The 21,996-nt window shown below is 47.3% G+C and overlaps 1 protein-coding gene across 7 annotated transcripts in view; it reads right to left on the reverse strand.

Moving 5' to 3' along the window:
* The window catches only part of SIRT5 (sirtuin 5), a 39,181-nt gene that overhangs the window by 10,829 nt on the left and 6,356 nt on the right, over positions 1–21,996 (reverse strand). For 5 of the 7 annotated variants that reach the window (XM_040460679.1, XM_040460676.1, XM_040460675.1 and 2 more), the window contains exons 2-8: positions 21,751–21,900; positions 17,320–17,453; positions 10,173–10,398; positions 7,204–7,291; positions 6,065–6,118; positions 3,940–4,063; positions 1,764–1,879 (exon numbers count right to left, since the gene is read on the reverse strand). In XM_040460679.1, the coding sequence (XP_040316613.1) occupies positions 1,764–1,879; positions 3,940–4,063; positions 6,065–6,118; positions 7,204–7,291; positions 10,173–10,398; positions 17,320–17,453; positions 21,751–21,865 (857 nt within the window). In that variant the 5' untranslated portion in view covers positions 21,866–21,900. The remainder of the gene's footprint in view (positions 1–1,763; positions 1,880–3,939; positions 4,064–6,064; positions 6,119–7,203; positions 7,292–10,172; positions 10,399–17,319; positions 17,454–21,750; positions 21,901–21,996) is intronic. The other 2 variants (XM_040460680.1, XM_040460681.1) reach the window with 2 other exon arrangements.

Consider the following 21,996-nt stretch of genomic DNA (forward strand, 5'->3'; position numbering starts at 1 on the left):
GGCTATTCTGGGTCCCTTGCATTTCCGTATGAATTTTGGGACCAACTTGCCAATTTTAGCAAACAGGCCAGCAGCAATATCGATAGAGACTAGCAGTATCTGTAATCAGGGTGGGAAGCACTGCCATAGTAACAATATTAACTTGTCTGGTCCATGAACATGAATGTCCTTCCACATATTCTCATCTTCTATATTTCTTCTCCTGGGGAGTTTTCAAAGAATCAGTTTTATAATCGAAGGCAGTTTTTTAAAGGGACGTCTTCCTCATTCCTACCACTTACGCACAAATGAAGAGGTGGACTGAGGACACAAACCATAGCCGATTAAAAAGACGTGGAGGAAACTAGATTCGGCCAAGTCACCTGAAGACAGTCACACAGTCTGTGGCACATTTTTATCCCAGTGAAGACTCAGAATGCTGGTTCTCACCGTGGCTGCACATTAGAATCATCTAGGAAGCTGATAAAAATCACGATGCCCAGGCTATACCTCAGGCCAATTACATCAGAACCTCCTGGGTGGTACCCACACGTTGGTATTTTTTTTTTAATTTTTTTAATGTTTATTTATTTTTGAGACAGAGACAGAATGCAAGTGGGTTGGGGCAGAGAGAGAGGGAGGCACAGAATCTGAAGCAGGCTCCAGGCTCCGAGCTGTCAGCACAGAGCCTGACGCAGGGCTCGAACTCACGAACTGTGAGATCATGACCGGAGATGAATTTGGACGCTCAACCAACTGAGCCACCCAGGCGCCCCCGTCGGTATTTTTAAAATATGTCGTTGAGGTGAAAACTGCTGAAGTAATGATAAGAAGTTTCAGGGGCGCCTGGGTGGCTCGGTCAGTTAAGCGTCTGACTTCGTCTCAGGTCATGATCTCGCAGTTCGTGGGTTCAAGCCCCGCGTCGGGCTCTTTGCTGATGGAGCCTGCTTCAGATTCTGTCTCCCTCTCTCTCTGCCCCTTCCCCATTCATTCTCTCTCTCTCTCTCAAAATAAATAAACATTAAACACTTAAAAAAAAAAAGAGAAGTTTCAGTGAAGTTTTCCATTTGTTCATATTTCTTTAAGAGTTTTTCATGTTCTACCTTATTCTAGAAAGGAATTAAGCAGACTGATAAAAATGTATAAACTAAGGGAAGACACAACAGCCAGGGTGAAAAAAGAAAGCGAAAGGAAGGTGAGGACAAAACGGAACCCCCAAAACGCATACTCTGATGGTCTCCGCTTTCCACAGTGTGGAAGAAGGGATCAGTATCGTGGCATGGCCCCAAGTACTGATATTGAAGATATGTGGCAACTTGGCAATTATTTGGCAATGAGACCAAAGAGGAGCTCACCCAGGACGCCGCGCAGTGAGAACAGAGTGATGAGGGTGTACGGGCATCTCCCCGGCTGTGCTGGGTATTCAACTCGCCTACACCGAAATGCCATTACTAAATCTCACATAAACACACGAATGACAGCAAAGCCTAGGGAATCAAAGAACTTTCAAAACGCTAATCAAAGAAGAACTTTCAAAATGTGAACCCCAAAAGCCCTAAGGCAAATTCCCTGTAAAAAGACATAGCTACCTTGGTCTACAGTGAAGATTTTGTTCTTCCGTCAAAGCAACGACCGACCAAATTAGAAAACATATACTCTGTGTGTCTCCATCTCTCTCTCTCTCTCTCTCTCTTTTTTTTCTAATTAGAACCAAAGGTGACATCTGTTTAGATAACGTGTCTAAACGTGCTCAGCACCGTCCATCTCCCACCTGGTCCCTGTACCTGAATCTGTTCGTGGCTGGGGTGGTTTCCATGTTGAATTCGGCCACTGGCACTCCGCGGGCAGACACCTGGGGGGCAAACATGGCAGCAGGATAAACCACGGAGGAAGTTCCCACCTACAAAGCAAACAAATGGAAACGGACAAATGACCACACTACAGGGAGAGGAAACATTCTTCCAGAAAACCTTACACAAACTCAGGCCAGTTTAGGGTTGCAAGATGTGAGGAAAGCTAGCTGGATGAAACAGATGGAGAGCTTCCAAGGGACAGATGGGGAGTTAAGAGGCATCCTGTCGGCTGATCACTAGAAGAATGTGCTAGGGAAAAGGGAGCACAAACGGAGGGAACGGCAGATCAAGGGCTCGGTTTTGTCTCTGCTCTGTGAAGTAATGCCAATAATCCATGTTCGTTTTTTTCTTTTCTTTTTTAACATTAGAAAACGCAAAGAAAAAATATACTCACGTTATTCATACTCCCACTACCCTGTGACAACCACTGTTATACATCCTTTCAGGTTTTTCCCCATAGATGCATATGTTTAAGTGTGCTTTACAAGAATGGAAAGGCCAGAACATGTTGTACAAACCAGGTTTTCTCATTTAAGCACTGGTGATGAACAGACACTGAAACATTGGGGTGCACTCAATAAATACTGGCTGAATGAATGTGTACCCATGAGAATGTGCTTCTGCTTTTAAAGATGTGTTAAGAAAACTCTGAAATATGCACACCCTCTGTCTAATTCATTCCATTTCTAGGAAATATGTCCCAAGGAAATGATTTGAAGAGTATGCGAGGAGTTATGTCTAAGAATAGTCACTACAGGGGCGCCTGGGTGGCTCAGTCGGTTAAGTGTCTGACTTCGGCTCAGGTCATGATCTCGCAGTTCGTGAGTTCGAGCCCTGCATCGGGCTCCGTGCTGACAGCTCGGAGTCTGGAGCCTGCTTCAGATCCTGCCCCTCCCCCACTCACGCTATCTCTGTCTCTCAAAAATGAGTAAGCGTTAAAAAAAAATTAACAACAGGGGTGCCTGGGTGGCTCAGTCGGCTGAGCGTCCGAGTTCGGCTCAGGTCATGATCTCGCAGTTCGTGGGTTCGAGCCCCGCATCAGGCTCTGTGCTGATGGCTCAGAGCCTGGAGCCTGCTTCGGATTCTGTGTCTCCCTCTCTCCCTGCCCCTTCCCCACTCATGCTCTGTCTCTCAAAAATGAATAAACATTAAAAAAAAATTTTTTTTTAATTAACAACAAAAAAAGAATATTCACTACAGCATTATTTAAAATATCAAAATGTGAAATGGCCTAAATGTCCAACAATGGAGGATTGGTTAAATACATCCTTGTATATCCATGCAACAGAACACCATGCCGCCAATGAAAAGATGATACAGATTTGTGGATGTACTGACACAGAATATGCCCGGTGAATCGCTACATGAATAAAGTTGTTTCAAAGCAGAACATACGGTATGAACCCACTTTTGAATTTTTAACCATATGTATACATCTGCACAATAAAAGGTCTAGACCAGGAGTAGGGAAATGTTTTTCTGGAAAGGGCCATATAGTAATATTTTTAGGATTTATAAGCCATACAGTCTCCATCACAAATAGTCAACTCTGCCATTGGAGTGTGAAAGCAGCCATACACGATACGTAGAAGAATGGGCATGGTTGTGTTCCAATAAAACTTTATTTACAAAAACAAGTGGCAGCCTAGATCTGGCCCACCGGCCACAGTTTCTCACCTCTGATCTAGGAAAAAATACACTAAAATGAACAGTGGCTATTTTTGGATGGTAGAATCATTGGTGATTTCTAATTTCCTCCTTATAATTTTACACTTTTTTGTGTTTTCTCAAATGTAATAATGAACATGTATTACTTTCAAAATCAGAACCAATAACATGCTCTTTTCATTATTTTTGGCAGGAGGGGAGTGTCTTTGCAAAGCCCAAGACACGGTCTTCCGCAGTTTCACATTTACGATCAATTCGTATTCGTTGTTTCTTAATTCTTCTGTAGGGTACAAAACCTCTCAACACACACAGTAGGAAGAGGAGGAAGGAAGGAAAGGGAAGAGAGAGGGAAGGAAGGAAACATAAAAAAACACAACAAACTCCACCCCAGTCCTGGTGTTCCGGAAAATCTCGAGGATCAGGGGAGGGCATGACTTACCACTAGACATAAGTCACAGAGGGTCAGCTCTCTGTCAACCTCCTCCAGAATGGCAGGATCCAGGTTTTCGCCAAACCACACCACGTGGGGTCGCAGCAGGCCCTCGCACCCCGCCTCTTCACACCTGTGGGAACATTATCCTTCACCCAACCCCAACACCTGCCCTGCAAGAAGATCTGCCCCACTGGATCAGAGGAAGGCTAGGGGCTACCCCAAATCAAGTCTGTCGCCCTCTTCCTTGTTATCCTCCCTCCCTCCCCTTCCAGACCATGTGAGCTTATTCTGAATATTCAGGCCCTTCTAAAGCTTTCATTTTGTCCGGATGCACTGGGCTGATATGTTGACAGCTGTGTTTCAGCCAACCTTACCATTCTCTTTCTAAACCGTGTTAAAAAAGAGAGACCACAGGCCCAAAATGGAGTCCCATGGGCTAAGCCCCATATCAGCAAACCAAGACTTAGTACCTAACCTAGCTGTATATCCAGCCTCTCCAGGGCCTGTGGTCTTTAACCAGTCAATCTGGAGCCACTTGGTCAGCACTAGTGGGGTAACCCGCCTGAAACACCCCTTGGGTCCCCAGAAGGAAGGTGACCTTGTCCGAAACAATTCCCGTCTTTGTCCGAAGAACTTCCTCGCCCTGCCTCTTCCACCTATAAACGTCTTCCATTGTGCGCAGCTCCTTGGAGCTTCTGTCTGCTACGTGGGATGCTGTCCGATCCATGAATCTTGGATAAGGCCAATTGATCAACATGGACTCGGCTGGATGTGGGGTTTTAACCACAGCTTTCCCTTTCCCAGCTACGCCATCGCACTCTTCGGCATGGCAGCCGGGAGGAACCAGGCTCAGCCCTGCCTCGAACACACCAGCCACCTGCTAGTCGCATCTGTGTCCCCCTTTCACTTTCCCTCAGATTCACCTTTCTCTTGCCCTGGGCACGGCCAAGTTCGCCATCTTCCTCTTCTTCCACTCCCCACTGCCTGTGGGTCATCTTACGTAGACCTTCTACAACAACCTCCCAAACCTCACTTTCATCATAAATAATCTTCTCAAGAACTGCCCATGATTCCCTATTGTTTTAGATCAAACTTTAGGATTCAGTAATAAAAACCCTTATTAAGAATAATAAATAGGGCTCTGGGGCGCCTGGGTGGCTCAGTCGGTTGAGCACCCAGCTCTTGATTTCAGCTCAGGTAGGTCATCATCTCAGGGCCATGGCATCGAGCCCCGCGTCAGGCTCCACACTAAGAGCACAGAGCCTGCTTGGGATCCTCTTTCTCCCTCTCTTTCTGCCCCTCCCCCACTCGCTCTCATCCTTTCTCTGTCTTCTCAAAATAAGTAAATAAAACACTTAAATTAAAAAACGTTGAAAAGAATAACAAATAGGGTTCTGTGGTTAAATAAACTAGTGAAACATTCACAAATTATAACTATTCTTTAAAGAACAGTGTACTCTGGTGTATTAAATGCTCTGAGAAGTCCTGCAGTAAAGCAAACATACTTCAAATTTGTTTACTCTACAGTTTCCATATTTATTTGAACACATAACATCATTTCTTAAGTAGTCCATCAACATCACATGGGTCGAGTGTTCTAAGAACACTTTGGGAAATGGCGTTGTAATGTCTGCTTTTGAAAAACCGACACAAAAATCTTTCTCTAGGGCTTTTCTTATATTTTTTTTTTTTATCTGCAAAAATCCTGTTTGGTCCTATAATTTCACTTTTGCAAGACCTTTTACTGCCTCCTTTGCCCTGGGCTAATAACACACAACAAGGAGGAGAATGAAGATGATACCAGCTAACATTTTCACAAGACGTCCGCCTCTACGCTTCATAAGCACCAGGTAAGCAGTTGGGGCATAACAGCTCCAGAAACTTTCCAGGCCTCAAATTATCCCACCACAGTGCAAAGCAAAAAGGGACAGTGCAAAGCAAAAAAGGGACGGGAAGGGAGTGGTTCTCCTCGCCCTGGGGTGGTTCACCTTCAACCTTTGGCCCCTGTCCGTCTGCATTTGTGCACTTAAGAGGCATCTCAGCAAATGAACTTAGATTTTGATTGTTTTTTTTTTAATTTTTTTTTATTTCCATCTGGAAAACCAAATACGGATCAGAGATTTTTACCCACCGGGGAAGTTTCTCCACTGGGATCCTGGCATCCTGAGCTTCAGGTTCTGGAGCCCTGGAGTAAGTGATGTTAGTAAAGAAACAATGACATTGGTATAATCAAAGAACAGAGAGAAAACATAACGTAAGTCTGTATATTCGCCTGGCGGTATACAGCTCCCAAACTCATAGTTAATACAAGCTGACTTAGAAGGGTACTGGAAGGGCAGGCACCACACAGTTAACAACCAGTGATTTTATGTCAGAAAAGGGAATTTGCATGTGGGGAAGGGGCGGAGCCACCAGGATGTTAAGGGGGAGCTTCCTGATATGCACTGTATACCTCATCATTGGAATCTTCTGCGAGGATACTGGATTCATATATTACCTATATAATTTATCCTGATTTAAAATGGCCAGGTAAGGGGCATCTGGGTGGCTCAGTTGGTGAAGCGTCCAACTTCAGCTCAGGTCATGATCTTAAGGCTTGTGAGTTCAAGCCCCGTATCAGGCTCTGTGCTGACAGCTCAGAGCCCGGAGCCTGCTTTGGATTCTGTGTCTCCCTCTCTCTGCCCCTCCCCTGCTCACACCTCTGTCTCTCTCTCTCAAAAGTAAATAAACATTAAAAACATTTTTAAAAAAATTTTTTAAATGGCCAGGTAAATTTTTTCTCAATATTTCGAGTCTACTCTTATTTTTTTCCCTAGTTATAACAGTACATGCTCATCACAGAAATGTTAGAAAAACTCCAGAAAGATATAAAGAACTAATCAAAATTACCCATAACCCCACTATTCTTGATAATCACTGTTAATATTTTGTTGTCTTTTCTTCTGGTCTGTTATCTCTATATACCAGGTATACCCACATGGGGTGTGCGTGTGTTTGTATGAGTGTGTGTGTGTGTGTGTGTGTGTGCACGTGCATGTGTTTAAATATGAAGTTTGGATCGTATTAGATAAGAGTTAGGTCCTGTGGTTTTCACTTAGCATTGTAAATTTTGAGCAAAATAGTTCTTTTATCCTATGGCTGTACTGTAACCTAGTCTCATTTCTCCTAACTATCCACAGGAATCTTAGGCTACTGTTCAATTTCCTTCCGTTTATGTTCAACTTAAAAGAGAAAACAAAGTACACTTATTCCGTAGAGCAGTGTCTTTACCCTTTTCCCAGTAAAGCTGGACAAATGGGACTCTTGTAATTCTCCACCACAACTCCACAAGAGGTACATCGGGTTTTAAATAAGCTACCTGAAAAACACAAGTTAAACAAGACCGGAATTTAGCATAATTAGAAGGAATTGTCTCCATGTCTAAAGGGGTACAACAGAATTTAGTTTTTATTCGTTCATTTCAACAAACGGGCCTGCCCTAGGTGTCAAGGGAAATCCAAAGGCACGCAGTTCTACTGAGCCACGGACATCTGCCTCCTGGATTTTGTAATCTGGAAGGGAGAGAGACAGATAAAATGACTTACGGCATGATTAAGGAGCTCTCAAATGATCCTGATGTTGAGGCGGACTTGAAGGTGGTCAGTAGGGTACATGAAGCCAGTGTAAACCCAAGGGCGTGGTTTACTAGGTACATGACTGACGAAGGCTCAAAACGTTGGATGTATTGGCAAAATCCTACCGTCGACTCAACAAATCTTGAGTCTTTCTACAAAAGCAGCTCAGTAAATACATGAGCAACTAACAAGTGAAGCAAGTAATTGTTAAAACTAGCAACCCATTTATTGAGCTAAAGCAACGACGGTGACCACGATTCACTAAATGTTCACCACGCACCAGAGTGGACGTCCACTGCTCCATTCTGCCCAGTATTCCTTCCTCGGGGAGCCATCTCTCCTCTATCCCGAGTGGGTGGAGCTGTCAATCCCATCCCCAAATACAAGCTTAGGCTCACGCCCCCGACTGGTCCAATCACGGTACCGTAATCCTCTGGCAATGGCCTTCGGTCACAGGGAGGTATGTGACCCAAGCAAGGTGCCCAGAGCGGCCAACAGCTCCCTTCACTGGCCTGGCGCACGGAGGCAGACCGCATGCACGGGGAGAAGTGAGGTTTTATTCAAAGAGTCAACAAAGCTGGGGTGGGGGGCAGAGCAAGAAGAGACTGTTGCTCACGACATCAGCTCCAACCCGGGACTCCCGGGTTCTGTGAGACAACATCCCTACTTTGTCAGTTTCGGCAAGGCCATTCTCCCCCACGTTAGTATCTCTGAAATCGCATGTGTCCTACGACCGCTACCCGGCGGGAGGACGGATGTGAGGCGGCCGTCAGAGCTGGCACACCTGTTACAGGAGAACGATGATGGCTGAAACGTGTGGGGACATGGCTGTTATTCCCCAGGGACTGCTGGGGCAAGGGCCAGCCCTGGATGTTTCAGCCCACAAACAAGCAAAGGGCCATTTGGGGGAAGAAAACGAGTTCGGGTTGTTGTCTAGAACATTCCCCCCGACACCTGTTGGTGTCGATCCAGGAAGGCCCAATATCAGACTTCCAGGATGTGTGTCGGCAGCTTGGAGGGGAACCCGGAGACGAGCGGGGAGCAGCCTTTTAGGAAATGCGTGGAAAACACGCCTGGAAAACACTGACGCCTTGGAGTCATTCAGAAGTGATTCGAAAGAGTCGGAACGTGAGAAGTATCTTAACCACTTTATTTCACTCATTTTCATATGCGCATTTTTATATTTCACTGTTTTTTATATGTGCAAGGGTGATACAGTTTCTAAAAATCTGTGTCTATGTAAGTTTTAGTAGGCCATTTCGGTAAGTAAAAAATAACAATGCTCAGGGATAATAAAATATGATGGCTTAGGCAGACTATTTCCTTTGCGAGGGTCACACTGAAAACACGATACATGTTAAAATTTGGTGGCATCTTTAGTTTGATGAAAGAAGGGGCTTTCTTTTTTTTTTTTTTTTACCTAAATCAGAATTTTTTTTGAATGTTTATTTTTGAGAGAGAGAGAGAGAGAGGCAGAGAGAGAGAGAGAAAGAGACAGAGTGTGAGCAGGGAAGGGGCAGAGAGAGAAGGGAGACCCAGAATCCAAAGCAGGCTCCGGGCTCTGAATGGTCAGCACAGAGCCCAACGCAGGGCTTGAACTCATGAACCGTGAGATCATCAACTGAGCCGAAGTTGGCTGCTCAACCAACTGAGCCACCCAGGCGCACCTGTTTTTACCTAAATTAGAAGAGAGTTCTTATCGCTTGCAACCCCGTAAGTCCCAACTAATAATATGTACATATCATCTTATTTAATCCTTCAAACAACCAAGACAGGTGTTAACACCCCCATCTGACACATTTATACATGGCAAGAGACACCGCCTGCATTCTGATAGTGTAAAGAAACCAGAGGAGCCACATGGACAGTGGCCCAGACCAGCAGGAGAAGGTGCCAACAAGACACTGGGTCAGCAAGTGGCTGACTATGGCTAGGGCACAAAAGAGGGACGGGACCCAAGTGAACAGTGCTCGGTTTCCATTATCCCAGGCAAAAATAGGCAACTTCACTGCATACCCAAGGAAACCAGCCACATTCCCCCCTGGGTCACCACTGCTGGAAATTCCACAATTAGCAATGCGTGGCTTGGGATGGAAGTTTTGTAGACTCTTAAATACAAATGCCCTTGGGATTATGCTCTTGTATGAATGAATGTGAAACTGTATGAGTTTACGAGATTTTTGGTAAGCTCAAAGGAGGGAGAGGATTAAAGAGGACGTGAGGGAGACGGTGTCATCAAGGGCAGAGGGAAGCCAGCGGGACGTAAGACAAACTCCACAGGTGTCACAAACCTGGCGGGCTTGGTCACTGATCTGTTGAGAGCTGGGCAGAGGCTCAGCCTCAGGGGACAGGCCAGCTGGGGAGGCGGGGAAAGGAAACGGCCACCCCCCAGGAATGCCAGAGTCTTCCCGGGCGGCTCCTGCCAAAGCCGTAAGTTGTTCGATGGCCCAAACTTCCCTCTTCCCACCAGCCTCCCTAGGCACTCGCGTCTCTGCCGTGTGACCCGCACACCAGACGCCTGGGTGTCCTGTCAAAGTGCAGACTGTGGTTCGGTGGGTCCAGGTGGGAAATGGCAGGACACGTGTTTTGAAGTCTGGTTCCCCTCCCCACGCAAGGGCGCCTCACCGTGGATTTCCAGAAGGTTCTTGGTGCCAGCCTTGCGGTGCAGCTCATCGATGTTTTGAGTGATGACCACAAGCCGGCGGCCCTGCCCACGCAGCCGGGCCTCACATTCAGCGATGGCGAGGTGCCCGGGGTTCGGTTCCTTGCTCAGCATCACCTCCCGCCGGTAGTGGTAGAACTCCCACACCAGGGATGGGTTTCGCGCAAAGGCCTGAGGGGTGGCCAGGTCCTGGGGGTGAGACAGGAGACACGAGTCAGAGAAGGAAGGGTGCACTAAGGCTCTGGAACGTGGAGGCAGGCGGCTTCCGGGGGGAGCGAGCTGGAACACATCCGCCTTAGGCCCACGCGGTGTGGCGGACGGGGCACAGGGGCCTGGGCGCCAGCCTCCGTCCTAACCCTGGGACCAACAAGGGACCTTGAAGAAACTGCTTTTCATTTCCCCACTTCCAAGGCAGGGATAATGCAACCTGTCCCATTTTCCACTCGAGTAAATTATGACCAGGAAGTAAAGCAATATTATGCAAGAAAGTAATTCAGGTTGAATCTACTCTTTTCATGGAGTCCCAAAACATATGAGGTCCCTTTCATTGATGCAGGAAAAAAAGTGAAATACAAAATGATGCCCGATTGATCATGGCCACAGTTGACAAACTCAGTTTTTTATAACTATAATTATGGCTCCGCACACACACACAACTACACACAGAAAGAACAGGGGCGCCTCGGGGGCTCAGTTGGTCAAGCATCTGATGGTTGGTTTCGGCTCAGGTCACCATCTCATGATCGCAGGTTCATGAGCTCGAGCCCTGCATCGGGCTCTGGGCTGACAATGCAGGGCCTGCTTGGGATTCTCTCCTTCTCTCTCTTCCTCCCTCATTCTCCCACTCTCACTCTCCAAATAAATAAACTTCAAAAAAAAAAAACAAAACAGTGCACATATTAACAGAATATATAAAAATATATTTTTAAAGTACGATTCCTCTTCTAGGAGAGAAAAGTCTCATCTACCGTGAAAGAGAGAAGGGTAGTCGTTGTCTGGGGCTGCGAGCCTATGAGGAAAGGGCAAAAGGGAGCCTCTGGCAATGACCGAAACATTCTAGATCTTCATTGCGGCGGTGGTGGTGTTCTGCCTTTCGTTTTACCTTCGAGGGTCACTCTTCCACCTGCTAATAGTGTCAGCCTTCACTTGGGGAGTGAATGGGGAACAAACATCTACGCCGTGGATCATCGACATCCACCCTGTACTTCCCCACAAACCCTGAGCTGTTTTGACGCTTCTGACTATCCTCTCCTCTCAAAGCACCCCCCGAGACCCTCCGAGCCCCCCCACCCCCTGCCTCTCTGCTTCAGCGGCTGCTCTCTGAGCCTCCTCTTTCTCCCGGGACCCTAATGGCCCTCTGCCCTCCTTCCCCCACTCCTTCATCCTTAAGGCAACGGTCCCCACAGCTACAGCCACAGGCTCACCTGGAGGGCAGCAGAGAGGTGACAGAACATCCTGAACATCTGCCAGCCGGGGGCATGTGACAGGGCAGGAAAGGCAGCTTCATCAGCCCTTCATTTAACAAGAAACTACCTACGAAATGTGGAATTCGTGCACTGAAGTAACTATGCACGATGGCCTCCATTCACCCAACGGAAGTCTATCAAGCACTCACGTGTGCCAGAGTTCAGGGAGCTGGGGATAGAGCAATGCGTAAAACAGATGGGGGTGTCTGGGGGGCTCAGTCGGTTCAGCGTCTGATTTCAGCTCAGGTCATGATCTCAAGGTTCGTGAGTTTGGGCCCCCTGCGTTGGGCTCTCTGCTGTCAGCGGGGAGCCTGCTTCAGAGCCTCTGTCTCCACCCACCACTGCCCCCCACCCTGTGTTCTCTAGCTCTCTGCCCCTCCCCCACTCACACTCTCCCTCTCTCTCTCAAAATAAATAAATAAATAAATAAACATTAAAAAAAAAAAAAGGGCAGACAAAACTTCCTGGCCTCCAAAACTTGGGATTTCCTGAGCCAGGGGGGAGAGCAGGAGGCTGACTGCAAAAGGCCTGAAGTTATATTCCGGGTCCATGATCATGGTCATGGCTACGCTACGGGACACACTTGCCAAAACTCATTAAATGGCACGCTTTCAAACTGGTGAATTTTATTGTATGTACAGTTGACCCCTGAACAATGTGGGGTAAAGGGCAGCGACCTCTGTGCAGTAAAAAATCTTGCGTATAACTTTTGATTCCCCCAAACTTAACTACTAACAGCCTACTGTTGACTGGAAGCCTTACTGATAAAATAAACAGGCAATTAACACACATTCTGCATGTTACGTGTATTGCATAATGTAGTCTTACAAGAAGGTATGCTAGAAAAAAGAAAATGCTATTAAGAAAATCCCAAGGGAGAGCAAATACATTTACAGTACTGTACGTATCGATACCCAAAGTACATTGTCCATTCACAACGTGAATCACCTGTCATGATCTACATCAATATTCTTATATATGATACAAAACACTGTAGATGCTCTACATATTACTAACGGTAGACATCAAAAAATAAAAGAGGGGCACTGGGGCGGCTCAGTTGGTTAAGGCATCAGACTCTTGATCTGAGCTCAGGTCATGATCTCATGGTCCTGAGATGGAGCCCTACACTGGACTCCATGCTGGGCGTGAAGCCTGCTTGAGATTCTCTCCCCTTCCCCCGCTCGTGTGCACACACACTCTCTCTCTCTCTCTCTCTCTCAAAATGAATAAACATTAAAAAACACGTAAAAGGCAATGTGAAAAGTTCGTATTTATTCACACATAACACAATTCATACGTCAGTAATGAAGCAGCAGCAATGACTGAAATGGATACGATTGCTCCGCGGTAGCTAGCCCGTACACTGGGTGAGGAGTTATAACATCTTTACGGCATACGGTATCACAATCATATTCATAACAGTGTTAGAAACACTTTAAAAAAAAAAAAACCACTTGCCTGTGGCGATAGGTTGATAAACGGTTTCTCAAATTGTAAGAGACGCTCACTGTAGTGTACTGTAATTCTTTGAAAGCAACGTTCGAGAACCGTGAGGAAACTAACACCTTATGAACCTCATGTTAACTATCACTCACTTTATGCCTCTGTACGGGTGGGCGATGCACTTCCATGCAGGTGAACACAGGAAGCCGTACACGATGAATTCTTGGGTGATAATTGGGATGACACGAGACACTTCCTATGGTCTGAGCCCTACGGTTATGAGGTTCTCACACGAAGACACACGCATGCATGATGGGCCGGCTTATCAACTGTGTGGCGCCATGATTATTTATTATTCCCTAAGTGGAAGCGGGTCATCATAAAGTCTCCATCCTCATTGCCTTCCAGAAGGCTGGGGCGGGGGAGGAGGACGGGGTGGGGGGGTCTTGCTGTCCCAGCGGCATCAGGGGAGGGAGCGGTGGGGGAGGTGGAAGGGGAGGCTGGAGAGGCAGGCACACTGGGTGTGAGTTCATAGAAATACATCGTAATCTCTGCCCAACTTTTTTGCCTTTTCATTTCTCTCAAAATGGTTCCATACAGAACCAATTCTTCCTCCACCATTCACTTTAGGGACAGTGCCCAAGTCCGTCTTGTAAAAGAAGTCAAGGGGCGCCTGGGTAGCTCAGCTGGTAGAGCGTCCAACTCGTGATCTCAGCTCAGGTCATGGTCTCATGGTTGGTGAGTTCAAGTCCCACATCCGGCTCGATGCTGATGGCGCTGAGCCTGCTTGGGATCCTCCCTCTCCCTCTCTCCGCCCCTCGCCAAGTTGTGTTCTCTCTCTTTCTCTCTCTCAAAACAAATAAACTTAAAGCAATTTTTTAAAAAGCAGTCTTGAATCATCAGAACGCTTTTGCCAGACTGTCTAACATCAGTTTGTCTCCTGTGCTCCTTTTGCATCTTCTTCCTCACTGTCTGGCACTGGTTCCAAGGCTCTCATCTCCATCACGTCGACTCCTGTGGGTGCCTCTGGCGTGTGTCTGTTAGCGCTCGAATTTCTCCAAGATCCAGATCTTAAAACCCTTTATCTCCCTCCCGCCCCTCCGCCATTTTTGCCAGACCCATAATCTTTCTCATGGTTTCCCCGAGGGGCTGCGTGATAAATCCCAAGAAGTCACACACAACGTCTGGACTTTTCTCCAACAGGAATTTATTGTTTCGGGCTTGGTGGCTCTCGCGGCTTTTTTCTGTAACGACGATGGCACCTTCACTGGTGAAATCCTTCCAGACTTCTGTGACGCTCTCTGTTGGGGTTCCCTTCCACAGCGTTGACAATCCTTTCCATAGGACACCGTGTGTAGTGAGCATTAAAGGTCCTTCTGACCCCTGATCTAGAGGCTAAATTAGAGACGCTGTGTTTGGAGGTGAGGAGATCAGTTTGAAGCCTTCGGTGTTGAACTCACAGGGTTCTGGGATGGGGTACCGTCTGAAATCAAAGATACTTCATCAGGGACCCACCCAGAAAAAGGATTCTTGGTGTCCAGGCCTTCTTCTTGTACAAGATAAAGACAAGAGAATATTTATATTCTCCCTTCAGAACTTGGGGGTTAGCGGCTCTCTAGAGAAGGGCTGTCTGATCAGAAACCCGACTGCGTTTGTACAAAACCATAGAGTTAGCTTATCCCTTCTGGCCTTAAATCCTGGCGATCACTTCTCTTTCCTACTAGTAAATGTTTTTTGTAGCATTTTTTCCCCTAGAATAGGGCACTTTCATCTATGTTAAAAACCTGTTTGGGCAGACATCCTTTCTCCTCAATGATTCTCTTAACGGCATCTGGGAACTTGTCTGCTGCCTCTTGGTTGACAGAAGCTGCTTCCGTTCATTTATTTTTGAGAGAGAGACAGAATGTGAGCGGGGAGGGGCAGAGAGAGAGGGAGACAGAATCCAAAGCAGGCTCCAGTCTCTGAGCTGTCAGCACAGAGCCTGACGCAGGGCTCGAACTCACGAACCCTGAGATCATGACATAGGCCCAAGGTGGACGCTCAACCGAGCCACCCAGGCACCCCGACCTTGGCATTTTTTAAAGCCAAACCTCTTTCTGAGGTTATCAAACCATCTCCTGCACTAAAGTCTCCAGCTTTAGGTCCTTTGCTTTCTTTGTGCTCTAAGTTGTCATAGAATGATGTCACTTTCTCCCGAATCAGCTTAGTCCACAGGTATGCCTTTCTTACGGCAATCCTGAAACCGTATAGAAGCTGCGTTTTCTTTTTTTTTTTTTTTAATGTTTATGTATTTATTTTTGAGAGCGAGCAAGCACGAGCGGGTGAGGGGCAGAGAGAGGGGGAGAGAGAGAGAGAATCCGAAGCAGGCTTCGCACTGTCAGCGTGGAGCCCGATGGCGGGGCTCAAACCCACAAACTGTGAGATCATGACCTAGCTGAGATCAAGAGTCAGAGGCTTAACTGACTGAGCCACCCAGGCGCCCTAAAGCTGCATTTTCAATACAAGATACAAACATATTTCATCCAAAGTGCAAGGTTTTTGCGTCTGCTGGTATAGCTACAGCAATGGCTTCATGATTTATTTTTTCTTTTCTTTAAAAATTTTTTAATGTTTTATTTACTTTTGATACAGGAGAGACAGAGCATGAGTGGGGGAGGGGCAGAGAGAGAGAGAGAGAGAGAGAGAGAGAGAGAGAGTGAGTCCCAAGCAGGCTCCGTGCCGTCGGTGCAGAGCCCAACAGGGGGCTCAAATCCACAAACTGTGAGATCGTGACCGGAGCCAAAATCAAGAGTTGATCACTTAACCAACTGGGCCACCCAGACATCCTATGTCACACCATATTTTAAGCAGATACTCGCAACACGTGAGCTCACGGCAGCAGCCACAGGAGGTGGCTACGAAATCACTACAGAGGTATCGTGTGCACTGCAGTTAGTTTTACGTAGTTATGATTTAACACTGTATCTTCACATGTGTTTACGTTGCTCTAGACTACGAATGGCACCATACAGGCTCTGCATTTGCGTGCCTAAGTTCTGGCAAATTTAACTTTTTGCAATAAATTTGCATGGTAGTAAATGATAAAAGACAGACTAGAACCCACATGTATTTTATGCATTCACGACATGCCTAACTTTGTCTTTGATTTTTAGAAATTTCTAGAAATTTCGGGGCTCATGTGAGAGTTTTTTCAAACTGTCGCAAATCTCTAAAAAGTTTTACACTATGTATAAAAAAAATCTGCACGTAGGTGGATCTGCACAATTCAAATCTGTGTGGTTTGAGGGTCATCTGTATATTATACCATAATACAAGTCTGTTTTTATTTTATTTTATTTTTTTTTTATAAATTTTTTTTTCAACGTTTATTTATTTTTGGGACAGAGAGAGACAGAGCATGAACGGTGGAGGGGCAGAGAGAGAGGGAGACACAGAATCGGAAGCAGGCTCCAGGCTCCGAGCCATCAGCCCAGAGGCCAACACAGGGCTCGAACTCACGGACCACGAGATCGTGACCTGAGCTGAAGTCGGACGCTTAACCGACTGAGCCACCCAGTCGCCCCCGTATAAAGTTTTTAAATGTCGAGCCCTAAGCCTTCAAAACTGCAACTTTGGTTTCAAACATGAAAGTTCACAGGAACTTTAAAAATTTGTAATACTTGGGGTGCCTCGGTGGCTCAGTCAGTTAAGCATCTGACTCTTGGTTTCAGCTCAAGTCATGATCTCACGGCTTGTGAGTTCCAGCCCCATGTCGGGTTATGAACTGACAGTGCGGAGCCTGCTTTGGATTCTCTCTCTCCCCTTCTTTCCTTGCCCCTCCCCCACTCGTGCTGCCTCTGTCTCTCTCAAAATAAATAAATACACTTAAGAACTGTGTTAATACTTAATTTCAAGATCTATAGAAAAGTAATGAGCTATGCTTAGCACGACTTTTCTGACTCCACTTTAAGTTAGAGAAGAAATCGAAATTGTTACACGAATAAATGCGATCTGTACATATCTAGAAAGTAAGGAAAGTGGCTGCTTTGCTTATGCCTGAGACCCTAATCACACAGACTTTGTGTTGAGGCCAAAACGAATAAGGACAAGAGTCATGGTCAATTTCGAATCTTTTTTCCCTCTGGGCCAGGCATCAGGCTCTGAGTCAAACTGTGCTTCCTTCAGTAGAACCTCTCGGTATTCTGGAAACATCACTCACCTGAGCTTGCCATGTTCTCCAATAGCCCCCAGCTCCTCTGAAGGTCGGAACCCCACTCTCAGCACTAACACCAGCCCCCGAAATGATGACTATGTGCTTTGCTTTTGCAAAGAACTTCCGAAAATCAGCCATACCTAAAGAGAGCATAAAATCTTTATAAATCCACCGTACCGTTTGGACATTTATATTCTGTATCAATCGTTCATATTTTGACTTGACCTTGCGTGAAATTATATTTTAGGACACCCAAATAAAAATCATTCCGATGCCACGAAGATGCCACCCGTGTGGCCTGATGTGAGACCGTATAGCGTCTTAAGAAAGAAGCAGGCTGGGGCGCCTGGGTGGCGCAGTCGGTTAAGCGTCCGACTTCAGCTAGGTCACGATCTCGCGGTCCGTGAGTTCGAGCCCCACGTCGGGCTCTGGGCTGATGGCTCAGAGCCTGGAGCCTGTTTCCGATTCTGTGTCTCCCTCTCTCTCTTCCCCTCGCCCGTTCATGCTCTGTCTCTCTCTGTCCCCAAAATAAACAAACGTTGGAAAAAGAAAATTAAAAAAAAAAAAAAAAGAAAGAAGCAGGAACAGGAGCCTGGGTGGCTCAGCCGGTTGAGCGTCCAACTCTTGATTTTGGTTCAGGGCAGGATCTCACGGGTTCGTGGGTTCCAGCCCTGCATCAGGCTCTGCATTGTCTGCTCGGATTCTCTCTCTCCTCTCTCTCTCTGCCCCTCGCCCACAGGCATGCTCTCTCTCTCTCCAAGTAGATAAACTTAAGGAAAAAAAAAGTAGGGGCTTCAGGCACATGACACTGGCTTCCGATCTCAGCTCTGCCTCCCATCCATCCACCTGTGAGATCCGATGCAAACAAGTGGCCTCTGCGGCCCTAGCTGTTTGACGTGCACAGTACTGCCTTCCCCAGAGCAGGCTCTCGCAGGGGTTTTTAGCAGCTAATGGATGGGACGCATCCTCCTTCCTAACAGTAAAAACAAGCTAGTGTAGGAGGGTTCACCTCAGGCCCACTGGACCCCTTCCTCCCCAAATCCCCTTCCCTTTGGGGATCTTGCTAATTGCAGCGTCCCCTCGGCATCATTACAAGCTGAGGGTGAGGCTCCCTCCCCTGTGAACAGATGCTCAGCTCCAAACCTGGACAACGTTCTTTACAACTCGAGCAACAGTTGGATCTTTCAGCAAGACATCACCAGGGACTTGGGGTCACAAAAAGCAGGTGAACCCGGAGCATAACCGGAGAGCAGGTCACAGACTACAGCTGGCTCGCTGTCTGGGATGGGGGGCCTTGTTCTGTACCTCCAGGCCTTCTCCCTCTCCAGCTCTGACCAACAGAGGCAGCAGCAACCGTCCTTCAGTGAGGGCGCGCCACGCCCCAGGCTCCGCACCAAGCACCGTGTGTGGACCACAAGGGAGAGTCCGCCCTTGCAATAATGTCCTCGTCCCTGGTTAAGAATGACTTGGTGACGCCATTGAGTGGTGCTGGGGCCCCCAGAGGCCGGGCCCAAGCGGTGCAGAGCTGAGCACAAGCTGTCAGGAGAAGAGAAACTCCCCCTTCTGCCCTCGCCCTCCCGCTGGAGAGGCAAAAGCCAGACCAACACTGCTTGTGGCCCCTTGACACTGACGTCTTCTGGGAGTGGCTAACCTGGGCTCCTGCTCTGCAGATTCTCGCAAAAGAGCAGACGAGTTCTTCAGCGGATGCAGACAGAAGGTTTTCTGGTCTCCTGCTGGAGGCAGTGGTGACCAAGGTTGACCCCTGGACGGGATGAGCATCCCCTGAGAGATGGCGCCCATGACAGGAGGATGGGAGAAAGGATAGCAGGATGGGGGCGGAGAGACAATGAACTTAGACATGAAAGGAATGTGACTTCATTCTGTGCCCCAGGCTGGGAAGACAGATCCTGCTGGTTTCTCATACATCCACGACGCCTCCCTTCCAAGCCCAGAGTCACCTCCACGCCTGGCCCAGGGTGAGAATCTCAATAAAGACCCAACCTGCCCTCCCCGTCCCTTCCTCTCCGGCTGCTGGTAAGAATGCACAGGGAGTGAAAACAGACTCTCAGAAGCAAAGACGCAGAGGCTCACTACTCCCTCTCCTACCACATTCCTGAAGCTTCTCCGGGACCACATTTCTGGCAGCACAAAGCTCAAAGGACTGAACATGGTGCTGGCACACTGTTCCTGGGGTATAACCAGCCCGACCACTTGCCAACCACACCAAAGCTCAGCCCACGCTCACGTCCCTTTCGGAGATAGACCACCGTGAGAAATGAAGCCCACTAAAGCTGACCAACCAGGAGAAAAGGAACCCCGTCTGGGTAGATTCGGGTTTGCAGTCTGATCTAATCCCCTGAAAGAACAAGACGCTTCATAAGAAAACGGGCAAGTATTTTACTCGGGGCCATTTGTGCGACTCCTGGGTTCAAACCCTACAAAGATCCTCAAGGACTTCAAAGTTCGCCCATAAAACTTTCCCCAGCCCTAAGAGTCTTTTTCACCTGAAATGTAAACTCTTGTCATCCCACTGATGAAAAGATCCCAGGTCCAAGTGACTCCTTTAAAAGGTCCCACTTTAGGGGCGCCTGGGTGGCGCAGTCGGTTAAGCGTCCGACTTCAGCCAGGTCACGATCTCGCGGTCCGTGAGTTCGAGCCCCGCGTCGGGCTCTGGGCGGATGGCTCGGAGCCTGGAGCCTGCTTCCGATTCTGTGTCTCCCTCTCTCTCTGCCCCTCCCCCGTTCATGCTCTGTCTCTCTCTGTCCCAAAAATAAATAAAAACATTGAAAAAAAAAAAAATTTTTTAAAAGGTCCCACTTTAAAAGCAATGTCTAGAAACTAAAAGGGCAACTTAGGTTTGGTTCTTGGAAAACAGGATGTAAGATATAATACTGTTAATGTGGTGCGAAATCCTAAAAGAAGAAAGAGGAGGAGGAGAAAAGAAAAGAAAAAAGAAAAGAAAAGAAAAGAAAAGAAGAAAAAAGAAGAAGAGAAAAGAAAAAAGAAAAGAAGACAAGAAAAGAACATTTCCTAACTACCATAGGAAAACACAGCAGGACACTTTGCACTTCCAAACCCAGACAGCCCGCTCTGGGCAGAAGCCAGGCACAACCGTGGGTCTCACTACAGCCTCTAGCAGCCTGCCCTGTTCTCCACAGCCAGGAGCACCAAGGGATTGGGTTTTTCTTTTTTTTTTTTATTTCTGAGGGTGGGCAAACAGAAGCAGGGGCCGTTATGTCTGAGCACACTTGCAGGATTAGAAAAATCCAGAAGTTGAAAATGAGGCAAAAAGAGGTCAGCTTGGCCTTTCAATGCCACCCTGGATTCAGCACTCTTGAACAGGCTCATCCAAGGTCCTTTTAGTATATAAATCTGTTAGACTCTATACTCCCTGCAGACAAATCCTACCTCGGGGCGCCTGGGTGGCTCACTTGGTTAAGCGTCCAACTCTTGATTTCAACTCAGGCCATGATCTCACAGTTCATGAGATGGAGCCCCACATCGGGCTCTGTGCTGCCATCACGGAGCCTGCCTGTAACTCTCTCCCTCTCTCTCTCTCTCTCTCTCTCTCTCTCTCTCTCTGTCTGCCCCTCCCCAGCTTGCTCTCTCTCTCAAAATAAATAAGTAAACTTAAAAAAAAGTCGTTATCAAGGGGTGCCTGGGTGGCTGAGTCGGTTGAGTGTCCGACTTCCGCTCAGGTCATGATCTCATGGTTCGTGGGTTTGAGCCCCGCATCAGGCTCTGTGCCGACAGCTGGGAGCCTGGAGCCTGCTTGGGATTCTGTGTCTCCCTCTCTCTCTGCCCCTCCCCCACTCACACTCTCCCTCTCTCTCTCTCTCTCAAAAATACACATTAAAAAAAAAATTTTTTTTTAATCTATCTCTGAAGTAGAAAATCTACTCCACATTACCCTGTAGGACAGTCTCCTGCTTTCCCCTCCTGCTGAGAGGTGAGGATTTTAAAGTACAAATCAGGGCGCCCGGGTGGCTCAGTTAGTTGAGCATATGACTTCAGCTCAAGTCACGATCTCACAGTTTGTGGGTTTGAGCCCCACGTTGGGCTTTGCACTGGCAGCTGGGAGCCTGCTTAGGATTCTCTCTGTCTCTCTCCCTCTCTCTGCCTCTCCCCTCCCCTCTCTCTCAAAAATAAACATTAAAAAAAAATTTAAATGCAAATCTTATGTGAGAAGCTTGAATGCAAACATTCTGGGAGAAGCAATAAAATGTCTTCAATGGGCTTGCACTTGACCTACTAAGAGATGATCCCAGATCCTGACCTGCAGGGGGCTTGCCTGAGGGCAGGAGGGCAGTGTGGCTTTCTCCAAAATCTTGCCCAGCACCCATTCCACTACAGACATTACCCCCTCAAAGTGTAGGAACATTCAGGTACTTTAAATTCCACCGGAGATGAAGGAGTGGCAGGCTGAGAAAGACCTACTTGAACTTGGTCGAGCCATCGTCGGGCAAATCCGGGTTCTGGTGGAGACTGGAGACTTCAGTCCACTATACAGCCAGGGGAGTAATCGACAGGGGACAATCTGAAGAGGTTGCATCAGGTTTTCTTTGTAGTCCTAACTCCAGAGATGGGCTTCAGAAAAAAAACACAGACACAAACAGAAACAGTCAACTTCTATCTCTACACGTGTATATAAAAGTAAGAAGGCCCTTGACAAAAATCATTAGT

This window comes from Herpailurus yagouaroundi, unplaced genomic scaffold (assembly GCF_014898765.1).
Source record: "Herpailurus yagouaroundi ecotype Mexico unplaced genomic scaffold, PumYag 250, whole genome shotgun sequence".
Classification (NCBI taxonomy): domain Eukaryota; kingdom Metazoa; phylum Chordata; class Mammalia; order Carnivora; family Felidae; genus Herpailurus; species Herpailurus yagouaroundi.